Consider the following 13,337-nt stretch of genomic DNA (forward strand, 5'->3'; position numbering starts at 1 on the left):
GGCGGCCGTGACCCTGCTGGAGTGTGGGGGGGACCTCCAGCCCCCCGGGGGGTCCCTGACTCTGCTCTGCCGCGCCTCCGGATTTGATTTCGGGCGTTCCTCCATGGTCTGGGTTCGCCAGAGCCCCGGGAATGTGCTGGAACACGTGGCAAGGATTGACTATGATGGAGACACCTACTACGCGCCGTCAGTCAAGGACCGGTTCACGATCTCCAGGGACAACGGGCAGAGCTCGGTGACGCTGACCATGAACAGCCTCAAGGACGAGGATTCCGCCATTTATTTCTGTGCCAAGAGTCCTGATGGTGGTTATGGTGTTGCTGACCGTGTTGACGGTTTCTGGCCTGTCCCCGTCACTCTCGAATTTTTCCCCCAAATTGTTCCCATTTCCCCCAAATCTCCCCCGGCTCCCCCTCCCCTGACTGGTCGAGCTGACGCGGAGCCGACGCCGGCAGAAGCGGTTCGGTGCCGGGTCTGGGGCCGGGCCGGAGCCTTTGCCCAAATCCCTGAATTTCTGATTTTTACTCGTGTATTTATGTGGTTTTGGGACATCTGTGTTTGGGATTTCTCTGTGTGCCAGAGCTGAGGAAAGGAGCTTCATTTTAGCCCCTGCATCTCCTGTGCGGAGTTTGGGACACAAATGGCACTTTGGGACAATCACTTTTGGGCAGCGGTGGAGACCACAGGTGAAGGTTTGGGTCAGATGGTTGAGTTTTGGTGTGGAACCGGTGACAGTTTGGGGTCGGTGGTGACCATTGTTGGAATTGAGGGAGACTGGGGACAAAGGGTCAGGATTGGGTAAAGGGCTGAGGGATGGGGGAAGGATCTGGGGAATCTGAGGCTGAGTACGAGAGACGTGGCCAGAAGCCGAGACATCAACCACCATAACCAGCACCAGCAGCAGCATTCCAATCAGCACCACCACCATAAGCGGATTTGGCACAGAAATAAACGGCGGAATCCTCGACCTTGAGGTTGTTCATGGTCAGCGTCACCGAGCTCTGCCTGTTGTCCCTGGAGATCGTGACCCGACCCTTGAAGGATGGTGGGTACCGGGTGTAGCCATCATTGTCAACCCCTGCGACAAATTCCAGCGCCTTCCCGGGGCTCTGGCGGACCCAGTACATGCCAAAACTCCCAAACGTGAACCCAGACCCGCGGCAGAGCAGAGTCAGGGACCCCCCGGGGGGACTGGAGGTCCCCCCCGCACTCCAACAGGGTCACGGCCGCCCGGAGCCCTGCGGGAACAAGGGGAGATGGGGATGGGCACGGCTCAAACCCCTGACCCCAAATCCCAACCCTGTGCCCCAAACGAAGCACAGAACACAAAGGACTCTGCACCATTCCATGTCAATCACCCAGAGCCGTTCACTGTGCCTGTAAACATTGTTTATTTTCATTAATTATCTCAGATTTCTGTCACTCTTTATTCTATGGGTGGCCCTGCTCTTGCCCTCGAGACGAGCGCGCGTCTTTGTTCGTCACGTCATTGGTTGATTGGTGGAGCCTTCATCTGATTGGGCGATCCCATTTTTGGTGCCTCTGAGTTCTGTCAGCGACTTTCTACTTCTCCTTCTCTCCCTGCGCCGTCGGCTGTTTGACCGCGGATTTGAGCTGGTTCAGAAGGTCAGGTCGGTTCGTTTGGAACATTTCCAATTGCCGGAAATTGGGATCCTGCAGCGAATTGTGACCCCAGCATGGCCGGATCCGGCACCTCATCCCCATCTCCCCTTGTTCCCGCAGGGCTCCGGGCGGCCGTGACCCTGCTGGAGTGCGGGGGGGACCTCCAGCCCCCCGGGGGGTCCCTGACTCTGCTCTGCCGCGCCTCCGGGTTCAATTTCGGGAGTTACGACATGTACTGGGTCCACCAGAGCCCCGGGAAGGCACTGGAATGGCTCGCAGGGATCACCAGCAGTGGCAGCAGCACCTACTACGCGCCATCGGTCAAGGGCCGGTTCACGATCTCCAGGGACAACGGGCAGAGCTCGGTGACGCTGACCATGAACAGCCTCAAGGACGAGGATTCCGCCGTTTATTTCTGTGCCAAAAATGCTGGTAGTGCTTGTACTGCTATTTGTGCTGGTTATATTGATGTTTGCAATTCCTTACCCATCACTGCATCCCCACCTGTCCCCAAATGTCCCCAGATCCTTCCCCCCAAATCACAACCTCTGGCCCTGCCTTTCACCACTGACCCTGAGCCCCAAAGTCGAGCTTTAGCCCAAAGTCTTTAAGAGCAAAATTTGGATCCGGGGCCGAGTGCTGAGGTTTGGGGCGCAGAGCTCAAAGCTTTGGAGGAACGGCCAAGAGTTGGGTCAGGGGTTGGGATTGGCAGGAAAGGTCAGGGGGGGTCAGAGCAGCTGGGGTGGGTCGGAACCAGCACTGGCATCAGCACCAGCATTACCATTATCACGTTTGCCGCAGAAATAAACGGCGGAATCCTCGTCCTTGAGGTTGTTCATGGTCAGCGTCACCGAGCTCTGCCCGTTGTCCCTGGAGATCCTGAACCGGCCCTTGACAGGCGGTGCATAGTACATGCTGCCACCATTGCTGTTGATACTCCCGACGTATTCCAGTGGCTTCCCAGGGCTCTGGCGGATCCAGAACATTCCGTAGCTCCCAAAATTGAACCCGGAGGTGCGGCAGAGCAGAGTCAGGGACCCCCCGGGGGGCTGGAGGTTGCCCCCGCACTCCAGCAGGGTCACGGCAGCCCGGAGCCCTGCGGGAACAAGGGGAGATGGGGATGAGGCGCCGGATCCGGTCATGGCCCGGGTTGGGAGTGGTCCTGGAGGTTTTGGGGCAGAACCGGTGAAGATTTGGGGTTGGAATGAGGCAGCTTGGGTTAGGACCCTGCAATTAATCACAATACAGTAATTAATTAATGGTACATAACTCAACTAAATGCTCAGGGTCAATCTTAAAGGTCAGTATCAACAGTTGCGGTTTGGGGACATAGATGGGGACAGGTCAAAAACAGCATCGTTATCAGCGGCATGACCAGCAGCACCCTTGGCGCAGAAATAAACACCGGAATCCTCGTCCTTGAGGTCGTTCATGGTCAGCGTCACCGAGCTCTGCCCGTTGTCCCTGGAGATCGAGAACCGGCCCCGCACCGACAGCGCGTAGGCGATGCCAGCACCATTGGCGTGGATCCCGGCCACCCATTCCAGCGGCTTCCCAGAGCTCTGGTGAACCCAGCACATTCCAAAACTCCCGAAATTGAATCCAGAGGCGTGGCACACAAGGGCCAGGGACCCCCCGGGGGGCTGGAGCGGAGACGAAAACAAATATCCCAATGAACACTTTGGAACTGGGACTGGGCACAGACTCTTTGTTTCTGCATCCCCAGGGACCCCAGAGGGCCACGCCCAGCCCGGACCACGCCCAGATCCGGCGCCTCATCCCCATCTCCCCTTGTTCCCGCAGGGCTCCGGGCGGCCGTGACCCTGCTGGAGTGCGGGGGGGACCTCCAGCCCCCCGGGGTGTCCCTGACTCTGCTCTGCCGCGGGAATGGATTCACGTTTGGAAGTTATGATATGATGTGGGCCCGTCAGAGCCCCGGGAAGGTGCTGGAATGGCTCGCAGGGATCGACAGCAGTGGCAGCAGCACCCGGTACGCGCCGTCAGTCAAGGGTCGGTTCAGGATCTCCAGGGACAACGGGCAGAGCTCGGTGACGCTGACCATGAACAACCTCAAGGACGAGGATTCCGCCGTTTATTTCTGCGCCAGAGCTGCGTATGGTTGGGCTGGTTATGTTTATGTTGGTGGTTTCGACACCCATCACTGCATCCCCACCTGTCCCCAAATGTCCCCAGATGCTTCCCCCAAATCCCAACACCTGACCCCAACCTTGAATACTGACCCCGACTTATCCCAAAGTTTTTAAGACCAAAGTTGGGATCAATGCCGAGTGTTGAGGTTTGGGACACAGAGATCAAAGCTTTGGAGGAACGGCCAAGAGTTGGGTCAGGGGTTGGGGTTTGGGGGCAGGAAAAGTCAGTGGGGGTCAGAGAAACTGGGGGTGGGGACGGAACTAGCAGCAGCATCACCACCCCAATATCCACTGTCACGTTTTGCACAGAAATAAACGGCGGAATCCTCGTCCTTGAGGTTGTTCATGGTCAGCGTCACCGAGCTCTGCCCGTTGTCCCTGGAGATCGAGAACCGGCCCTTGACCGATGGCGCGTAGTTGGTACTGCCACCGTAGCTGATCCCTGCGATGTATTCCAGCGACTTCCCGGGTCTTTGGCGGACCCACAACATTGTGAAACTCCCAAAATCGAATCCATTCCCACGGCAGAGCAGAGTCAGGGACCCCCTGAGGGACTGGAGGTCCCCCCCACACTCCAGCAGGGTCATGGCCTCCCGGAGCCCTGCGGGAACAAGGGGAGATGGGGACGGGCACAGCTCAAACCCCTGACCCCAAATCCCAACCCTGTGCCCCAAACGAGGCACAGAACACAAAGGACTCTGCACCATTCCACGCCAATCACCCAGCGCCGTTCACTCTGCCTCCAAACATTGTTTATTTTTATTAATTATCTCTGATTTCAGTCACTCTTTATTCCATTGGTGGCCCCGCTCTGGCCCTCGAGGCGAGCGCGCGTCTTTGTTCGTCACCTCATTGGTTGATTGGTGGAGCCTTCATCTGATTGGTCGATCCCATTTTTGGTGCCCCTGAGTTCTGTCAGTGACTTTCTACTTCTCCTTCTCTCCCTGCGCTGTCGGCTGTTTGACCGCGGATTTGAGCTGGTTGAGAAGGTCAGGCCGGTTCGTTTGGAACATTTCCAATTGCCGGAAATTGGGATCCTGCAGCGAATTGTGACCCCGGCACGGACGGATCCGGCGCCTCATCCCCATCTCCCCTTGTTCCCGCAGGGCTCCAGGCGGCCGTGACCCTGCTGGAGTCTGGGGGGGACCTCCAACCCCCCCGGGGGGTCCCTGACTCTGCTCTGCCGTGGGTCTGGGTTCAATTTTGGAGACTTCGGGATAGGCTGGTATCGCCAGAGCCCCGGGAAGGCACCGGAATGGGTTGCGAGTATCAGCAACAGTGGCAGCAGTTCCTGGTACGCGTCATCAGCAAAGGGCCGGTTCACGATCTCCAGGGACAACGGGCAGAGCTCGGTGACGCTGACCATGAACAGCCTCAAGGACGAGGATTCCGCCGTTTATTTCTGCACCAAATGTATTAATACTGCTGGTCCTGCTGCTGGTTATGTTGACGATTTTGGTGTTTGCCCCGCCCCGATATTTGAGTCTCCACTCTTCCCCAAATCTCCCCAAATCTCCCCCCAACCCCCAAACCCAGCCCCAGCTCTTGACCATTGATCCCAACCTTGCCCTGCTCTGCTCCCAGTTCCCAAACCACAACTGCCAACCCCAAAGCTCGACTTTGTTCCCTTGAATTTTGCCGTGTAGGATCCGATTTGGGTCAGCACTGGGGATCGGTGCCAGCCTGGGTGGTTTTGGGTCAATCCCGTGGATTTGGGGAGAGTTGGCCGAGTTTTGGGCCAGTGATCCCGTTAGAGGGACAAGGGCCAGTTCAGGAATCCAAACGGTGTTTGGGGCCTGGGGCCACCTTAACGCCCCTCACAAGCACCAGTGAAACATCTGGCACAGAAATCAGCGCTGGAATCCTCGTACTGGAGGCTGAGATGGGAAAAGGTCAAACCCCTGACCCAACTCTTGGCCGTTCCTGCAAAGCTTTGAGCTCTACGCCCCAAACCTCAGCACTCAGCCCTGGATCCCAAATTTGGTCTTAAAGACTTTGAATCAAAGCTCAACTTTGGGACAGCACTAAAGACTCGGGGTCAGTGCTCAAGGTTGTGATCAAGGGTTGGGGTTTGGGGGAGGGGTCTGGGGACATTTGGGGATTGGTGGGGACACAATGATGGGTAAGGGATGAAACCATCAACATAATGAGCACCAGCATAGTAACCACCAGCACCATAAGCATCCTTGGCACAGAAATAAACGGCGGAATCCTCGTCCTTGAGGTTGTTCATGGTCAGCGTCACCGAACTCTGCCCGTTGTCCCTGGAGATCGTGAACCGACCCTTGACTGATGGCGCATAGGCGGTGCTGCCACCACTGCTGCTGATCTCTGCGAGCCATTCCAGCGCCTTTCCGGGACTCTGCCGAACCCAGCTCATGTAGGAGCTTCCGAAATTGAACCCGGAGGCGCGGCAGAGCAGAGTCAGGGACCCCCCAGGGGGCTGGAGGTCCCCCCCGCACTCCAGCAGGGTCACGGCCGCCCGGAGCCCTGCGGGAACAAGGGGAGATGGGGATGAGGTGCCAGATCCGGGCGTGGCCCGGGCTGGGCGTGGCGCTCTGGAGGCGCCCGGGACCCACCTGGCAGGGCCAGCAGGGCCAGGAGGGCGAGGAGCGGGAGGGAGCTCGAGGCCATGGCCGGGATGTGCCGGGTACGGGGTCCTGGGGGGTTTGGGGAAGAACCGGTGAAGATTTGGGGCTGGGATGAGGCGGCCGTGACCCTGCTGGAGTGCGGGGGGGACCTCCAGCCCCCCGGGGGGTCCCTGACTCTGCTCTGCCGCGCCTCCGGCTTCGATTTTGGGAGTTATGGAATGCTCTGGATCCACCAAAGACCTGGGAAGGCGCTGGAATACGTTGCACAGATCGGAAACAATGGCGGTTACATCTACTACGCGCCATCGGTGCAGGGTCGGTTCACGATCTCCAGGGACAACGGGCAGAGCTCGGTGACGCTGACCATGAACAACCTCAAGGACGAGGATTCCGCCGTTTATTTCTGTGCCAAAGATTACAGCGATTATTGGGTTGCTGCTGGTGCTGCTTTTGGTAATCACGGTTATTTTGACGATGTTGCTTGTTCTCTGAAACTCCAATTCTTGTGTCCCCAAACATCCCATAATTTCCGCTTTTGTCCCCCAAATCCACACCCTTTCCATCAAATCTTGCCTGTTTTGCCCCAAACTGCTCCAGCACGGCCCCAGCTCTCGACTTCCCCCAGCTGGGCCCAAATCTCCGCCTTTCACCCCTGATTTCTGCTCCCTTCTCTTGTGTCCACTGCCCTCAGGATTCCTCCGGGTCACCCCAAATCTCAACAAGGATCAGCAAACCCAAACAGCCCCTGCGGGCACCAAACTGCCCTAAATACCAGCACCAGGAGCACCCCAATAAGCATCAGTAGAAGGGGATTTGGAACAGAAATAAACGGCGGAATCCTCCTCCCTGAGGTTGTTCATGGTCAGCGTCACCAAGCTCTGCCCGTTGTCCCTGGAGATCGTGAACCGGCCCTTGACCGACGGCGCGTACCAGGTGTAGGCACCATCCTTGCTGATCCCTGTGACCAATTCCAGCGCCTTCCCGGGGCTCTGGCGGACCCAGGCCATGTAGGAACTCCCAAAATTGAACCCGGAGGCGCGGCAGAGCAGAGTCAGGGACCCCCCGGGGGGCTGGAGGTCCCCCCCACACTCCAGCAGGGTCACGGCCGCCCGGAGCCCTGCGGGAACAAGCGGAGATGGGGATGAGGCGCCGAATCCGGGCGTGGCCCGGGCTGGGTGTGGCGCTCCGGAGGTGCCCGGGACCCACCTGGCAGGGCCAGCAGGGCCAGGAGGGCGAGGAGTGGGAGGGAGCTCGAGGCCATGGCCGGGATGTGCCGGGTATGGGGTCCTGGGGGGGTTTGGGGCTGAACTGGGGAAGATTTGGGGCTGGGATGAGGTGACGGTGACCCTGCTGGAGTGCGGGGGGGACCTCCAGCCCCCCGGGGGGTCCCTGACTCTGCTCTGCCGCGGGAATGGATTTGATTTTGGCCCTTATGGATTTCTGTGGGTCCACCAGAGCATTGGGAAGGGGCTGGAATTTATCACAGGGATCAACAGCAATGGTTACACCTGGTACGCGCCGTCAGTCCAGGGCCGGTTCTCGATCTCCAGGGACAACGGGCAGAGCTCGGTGATGCTGACCATGAACAGCCTCAAGGACGAGGATTCCGGCGTTTATTTCTGTGCCAAATGGGTTGATGGTAATGGTTGGGGTGCTGTTGCCGCCCCTTCAGCTGCTTTGACCAACCCTGACCTTTTCTGCCAATCCCAACCCTTGACCCAACTCTTAGTCATTTCTCCCACTCTTTCACCACCTCCTCCTTGTTTGGTTTTCCCAATTCCACTGCTCTCAGTTCCTGCCGTGGGGTCAGATTAGAATGAAAAGCAGGGTAGGGTTGAAACATAAAGTGTTTAATGAAATCTGTATTAATAACATAAAGAAATGATAAATTCAGGGCCAGTTGATGGTGCAGGGGCAGGAACAGCTGTGCCATGAATTAATTAACAGATGGAGACTAATTGCCGGTTCTGGGTTCAACCCAAACTCGCAGCGTCTCCTCCTTCTCTTCCCTCTGGACCCCGACTCCTGCTCCCCCGCCCTCGGGGTCTCCTCCCTGCTCTTTGTGCTCTCCCCCCGTGCAGGATTGAAGGATTGCCGGTTTTATCTGAGCCTGGACAAACGCTGTGCTGGGGCCGGGCCCTGCTCCCTGCGCTCCTGCAGGGACACAAAAGGGCCCTTCCAGGTTTGCTCCTCCAGAACGGGAACGCACAGAGCGGGAACAAATCCTCCCGTTGGTTTCCAGGCTGCCAAAAACCAAACCGGGCTCCAACAATTTGGGGAAGGGTCTGGGGACCTGAGGAGGGGGAAGGGGCTGAAACCATCAACAAAAACCCCGCCAACAGCACCAGCACCCCAACCAGCACCAGCACTAGCACTTTTGGCACAGAAATAAACGGCGGAATCCTCGTCCTTGAGGCTGTTCATGGTCAGCGTCACCGAGCTCTGCCCGTTGTCCCTGGAGATCGTGAACCGACCCTTGACTGATGGCGCGTAGTAGGTGGTGCTACCATTGCTGCTGATCCCTGCGACAGATTCCAGCGCCTTCCCGGGGCTCTGGCGGACCCAGTACATGCCAAAACTCCCAAACGTGAATCCAGACCCACGGCAGAGCAGAGTCAGGGACCCCCCGGGGGGCTGGAGGTCCCCCCCACACTCCAGCAGGGTCACGGCCGCCCGGAGCCCTGCGGGAACAAGGGCAGATGGGGATGAGGCGCCGGATCCGGGCGTGGCCCGGGCTGGGCGTGGCGCTCTGGGGCCCCTGGGGATGCAGAAACAAAGAGTCTGTGCCCAGTCCCAGTTACAAAGTGTTCATTGGGATATTTGTGTTTATCTCGGCTCCAGTCCCCCGGGGTTCCCTGACTCTGCTCTGCCGCGGGAATGGATTCGATTTCGGGAGTTTCGGAATGAGCTGGGTTCGCCAGAGCCCTGGGAAGGCGCTGGAATGGGTCGGGAGTATCCACAGCAGTGATGGCAGAACCTGGTACGCGTCGTCTGTCAAGGGTCGGTTTACGATCTCCAGGGACAACGGGCAGAGCTCGGTGACGCTGACCATGAACAACCTCAAGGACGAGGATTCCGCCGTTTATTTCTGTGCCAGAGCGCACTGCTCTGCTTGTTGGGGAGTTGCTTTTGATGGTGACGGTGCTGGCCACGACAATCTGCCCCTGGTTTTGTTCCCCCCTCATCATTGGGACCTCAAACCCCCGGGTTCTACCACAACCCTCAGCCCTTGCCCCAGTCCTGACCCTTTGTCCCCAGTCTCCCCCAGTTGCCCCAATGGTCACCACTGACCCCAAACCCTCCCCTCGTTCTGCCCCAAATCTCAACCCAAAAATCAGAAATTCAGGGATTTGGACAAAGGCTCCGACCCGGCCCCAGACCCGGCACCGAACCGCTTCTGCCGGCGTCGGCTCCGCGTCAGCTCGGCCAATCCGGGGAGGGGGAGCCGGGGGAGATTTGGGGGAAATGGGGAAAACTGGGAGGGAAAGTCGAGACTTGGGGCAGGATTGAGGAGCTTGGGGAAGAAGCTCAAGGATGAGGTTGGGAATTCAGAGAAGGATTTGGACATTTTGCAGCATTTGGGGACCCAACAATGGGGTCTTGGAGTCACAACCGGCATTGTCACCAAAACCAACAAGAGTAGCACCAGCAGCAACATAACCACTGTTGTAACGTTTGGCACAGAAATAAACGGCGGAATCCTCGTCCTTGAGGTTGTTCATGGTCAGCGTCACCGAGCTCTGCCCATTGTCCCTGGAGATTGTGAAACGACCCTTGACAGACGGTGCGTAGCTGGTGCTGCTGCCACTGCTGCTGATCCCCGCGACGTATTCCAGCGCCTTCCCGGGGCTCTGGCGGATCCAACCCATTCCAAAACTCCCAAAATCGAATCCAGACCCGCGGCAGAGCAGAGTCAGGGACCCCCCGGGGGTCTGGAGGTCCCCCCCGCACTCCAGCAGGGTCACGGCCGCCCGGAGCCCTGCGGGAACAAGGGGAGATGGGGATGAGGCGCCGGATCCGGGTGTGGCCCGGGCTGGGCGTGGCGCTCTGGGGCCCCTGGGGATGCAGAAACAAAGAGTCTGTGCCCAGTCCCAGTTACAAAGTGTTCATTGGGATATTTGTGTTCATCTCAGCTCCAGCCCCCCGGGGGGTCCCTGACTCTGCTCTGCCGCGGGAATGGATTCAATTTTGGGAATTATGGAATGCTGTGGATCCGCCAGAGCACTGGGAAGGGGCTGGAATTCATTGCGAGTATCGACAATGATGACACCTACGACCTCGTGCCGTCAGTCAAGAGTCTCTTCTCGATCTCCAGGGACAACGGGCAGAGCTCGGTGACGCTGACCATGAACAACCTCAAGGACGAGGATTCTGCCGTTTATTTCTGTGCCAAACATGCCTCCAATTACGTCGATGCTTCTGTTAATGCTGCTGCTGGTTCCGACCCCACCCCGACTGCTCTGACCCCCCCCTGACCTTTTCTGCCAATCCCAACCCCTGACCCAACTCTTGGCCGTTCCTCCAAAGCTTTGAGCTCTGCACCCCAAACCTCAGCACTCAGCCCTGGATCCCAAACTTTGGTCTTAAAGACTTTGACTCAAAGCTCAACTTTGGGACAGCACTAAAGACTCAGGGTCAGTGCTCAAGGTCGGGTCAAGGGTTGGGGTTTGGGGGAAGTGTCTGTGGACATTTGGGGACAGGTGGGGACACAGTGATATGGATGGGAGCAAAATCAACCACAAAAATATCACCAACCCAACCACCATAACCACTTGCATCTTTGGCACAGAAATAAACGGCGGAATCCTCGTCCTTGAGGTTGTTCATGGTCAGCGTCACCGAGCTCTGCCCGTTGTCCCTGGAGATCGAGAACCGGCCCTTGACTGACGGCGCGTAGTAGGTGTTGCCACCATTGCTGCTGATATAGCCAAGGTATTCCAGCGCCTTGCCGGTGCTCTGCCGAACCCAGTTCATGTAGGAGCTTCCAAAATCGAATCCAGAGGCACGGTAGAGCAGAGTCAGGGACCCCCCGGGGGGTGGGAGGTCCCCCCCACACCCAGCAGCCCAGAGCTGAGGATTTGACACAAAGAGCTGAGAATTCGGGGCTGAGCCAATCCAGGGGTGCAGCAAAGGGTCAGGGTTGGGCCAAGGGCTGAGATTTGGGGTGGGGGACAGGTGGGGACACAACGATGGGGGCAGGGCCAAAACCAGCATGACCAGGATGAGGAAGAGCATCAGCACAGAAACCATACAGAGTTTTGGCACAGAAATTGGTGCTGTGACCCTACTGGAGTCCGGGGGGGACCTCCAGCCCCCCGGGGCATCTTTGGCCCTTGTTTTTCGCACCTCTGGTTTCACTCTAGGGAATTATGGGATGTACTGGATCCGGCAGAGCTCTGGGAAGGCGCTGGAATTGGTCGCGGCGATCAGCAGCGCTGGCAGCACCACCTGGTTCGGGCTCTCGGTGCAGGGCCGGTTCTCGATCTCCAGGGACAACGGGCAGAGCTCGGTGACGCTGACCATGAACAACCTCAAGGACGAGGATTCCGCCGTTTATTTCTGTGCCAGAAATGCTGGAGCTTGTTCAGGCTCTGGTTGTACTGCTTGTCATATTGACGGTGCAGGGCCACAGCCTCACTTGTCCCCAAATGTCCCCAGACCCTTTCCACTAACCCAACCCCTGACTCCATTCCTGTGCCTGCAAACCAGCCTGGAACTGGTTCAGCCCCAAATCTCTACCCCTGACCTTTTCTGCCAATCCCAACCCCTGACCCAACTCTTGGCCGTTCCTCCAAAGCTTTGAGCTCTGCGCCCCAAACCTCAGCACTCAACCCTGGATCCAAACTTTGGTCTTAAAGACTTTGAATCGAAACTCAACTCGGGACAGCACTAAAGACTCGGGGTCAGAGCTCAAGGTCGGGGTCAAGGGTTGGGGATTTGAGTGGAGGATCTGGGGACATTTGCGGACAGGTGGGACACAGTGATGGGTAAGGCATTGCAACCATCAATACAACCAGTACAAGAAGCAGAACAACCAGCACCAGCACTTTTGGCGCAGAAATAAACGGCAGAATCCTCGTCCTTGAGGTTGTTCATGGTCAGCGTCACCGAGCTCTGCCCGTTGTCCCTGGAGATCGTGAACCGGCCCTCGACCGACGGCGCGTAGTGGATGGAACCGCCATTGTTGCCGATCTCTGCAACGTATTCCAACCCCTTTCCGGGTCTTTGGCGGATCCAGTGCATGGCGTAACTCCCAAACGTGAACCCAGACCCGCGGCAGAGCAGAGTCAGGGACCCCCCGTGGGGCTGGAGGTCCCCCCCGCACTCCAGCAGGGTCACGGCCGCCCGGAGCCCTGCGGGAACAAGGGGAGATGGGGATGAGGCGCCGGATCCGGGCGTGGCCCGGGTTGGGCGTGGCGCTCTGGGGCCCCTGGGGATGCAGAAACAAAGAGTCTGTGCCCAGTCCCAGTTACAAAGTGTTCATTGGGATATTTGCGTTCATCTCAGGTCCAGCCCCCCAGGGGGTCCCTGACTCTGCTCTGCCGCGGGTCTGGGTTTGATTTCGGGAGTTACGGAATGTGGTGGATCCGCCAAAAACCTGGGAAGGCGCTGGAATACGTTGCGAGTATCAACAGCAATGGTGACTACACCAACTACGCACCGTCGGTCAAGGGCCGGTTCTCGATCTCCAGGGACAACGGGCAGAGCTCGGTGACGCTGACCATGAACAGCCTCAAGGACGAGGATTCCGCCGTTTATTTCTCCGCCAAATGGCACGATGGTCATGCTGGTGCTGGTGCTGCTTCCCGTCCAGATGCTCTGACCCCCATTGACCTTTTCTGCCAATCCCAACCCCTGACCCAACTCTTGGCCGTTCCTCCAAAGCTTTGAGCTCTGCGCCCCAAACCTCAGCACTCGGCCCTGGATCCAAACTTTGGTCTTAAAGACTTTGGGCTAAAGCTCAACTTTGGGA

The 13,337-nt window shown here is 58.0% G+C and overlaps 1 pseudogene and 9 gene segments (V, D, J or C); 4 read left to right on the forward strand and 6 right to left on the reverse strand.

Annotated features, from left to right (window-relative positions):
* Positions 1-19: 19 nt before the first annotated feature.
* LOC117010103 lies at positions 20-1,062 on the forward strand (the record flags this gene model as incomplete). The annotated part of the segment is given in 2 exon segments: positions 20-352; positions 1,021-1,062. Coding segments are annotated over 2 exon segments (375 nt in total), but the record flags the coding sequence as incomplete, so codon positions are not given.
* A 635-nt stretch (positions 1,063-1,697) lies between these two features.
* LOC117010104 lies at positions 1,698-3,126 on the forward strand. The segment is given in 2 exon segments: positions 1,698-2,093; positions 3,094-3,126. Coding segments are annotated over 2 exon segments (429 nt in total).
* A 299-nt stretch (positions 3,127-3,425) lies between these two features.
* Positions 3,426-3,918, forward strand: LOC117010105 (the record flags this gene model as incomplete). The annotated part of the segment is given in 2 exon segments: positions 3,426-3,750; positions 3,881-3,918. Coding segments are annotated over 2 exon segments (363 nt in total), but the record flags the coding sequence as incomplete, so codon positions are not given.
* An 89-nt stretch (positions 3,919-4,007) lies between these two features.
* On the reverse strand, positions 4,008-6,407 carry LOC117010106. The segment is given in 4 exon segments: positions 4,008-4,016; positions 4,178-4,374; positions 5,910-6,263; positions 6,353-6,407. Coding segments are annotated over 4 exon segments (615 nt in total).
* LOC117010107 lies at positions 6,406-7,020 on the forward strand. The segment is given in 2 exon segments: positions 6,406-6,423; positions 6,487-7,020. Coding segments are annotated over 2 exon segments (552 nt in total).
* Positions 7,021-7,089: 69 nt separating this feature from the next.
* Positions 7,090-7,625, reverse strand: LOC117010108 (annotated as a pseudogene).
* Positions 7,626-7,866: 241 nt separating this feature from the next.
* LOC117010109 lies at positions 7,867-9,058 on the reverse strand (the record flags this gene model as incomplete). The annotated part of the segment is given in 2 exon segments: positions 7,867-7,908; positions 8,705-9,058. Coding segments are annotated over 2 exon segments (396 nt in total), but the record flags the coding sequence as incomplete, so codon positions are not given.
* An 854-nt stretch (positions 9,059-9,912) lies between these two features.
* On the reverse strand, positions 9,913-10,350 carry LOC117010110 (the record flags this gene model as incomplete). The annotated part of the segment is given in 1 exon segment: positions 9,913-10,350. A coding segment is annotated over 1 exon segment (438 nt), but the record flags the coding sequence as incomplete, so codon positions are not given.
* Positions 10,351-10,634: 284 nt separating this feature from the next.
* On the reverse strand, positions 10,635-11,614 carry LOC117010111. The segment is given in 2 exon segments: positions 10,635-10,673; positions 11,120-11,614. Coding segments are annotated over 2 exon segments (534 nt in total).
* A 117-nt stretch (positions 11,615-11,731) lies between these two features.
* LOC117010112 lies at positions 11,732-13,095 on the reverse strand (the record flags this gene model as incomplete). The annotated part of the segment is given in 3 exon segments: positions 11,732-11,848; positions 12,329-12,719; positions 13,073-13,095. Coding segments are annotated over 3 exon segments (531 nt in total), but the record flags the coding sequence as incomplete, so codon positions are not given.
* Between the last annotated feature and the right edge of the window lie 242 nt (positions 13,096-13,337).

This window comes from Catharus ustulatus, chromosome 38 (assembly GCF_009819885.2).
Source record: "Catharus ustulatus isolate bCatUst1 chromosome 38, bCatUst1.pri.v2, whole genome shotgun sequence".
In the NCBI taxonomy this organism is placed as follows: domain Eukaryota; kingdom Metazoa; phylum Chordata; class Aves; order Passeriformes; family Turdidae; genus Catharus; species Catharus ustulatus.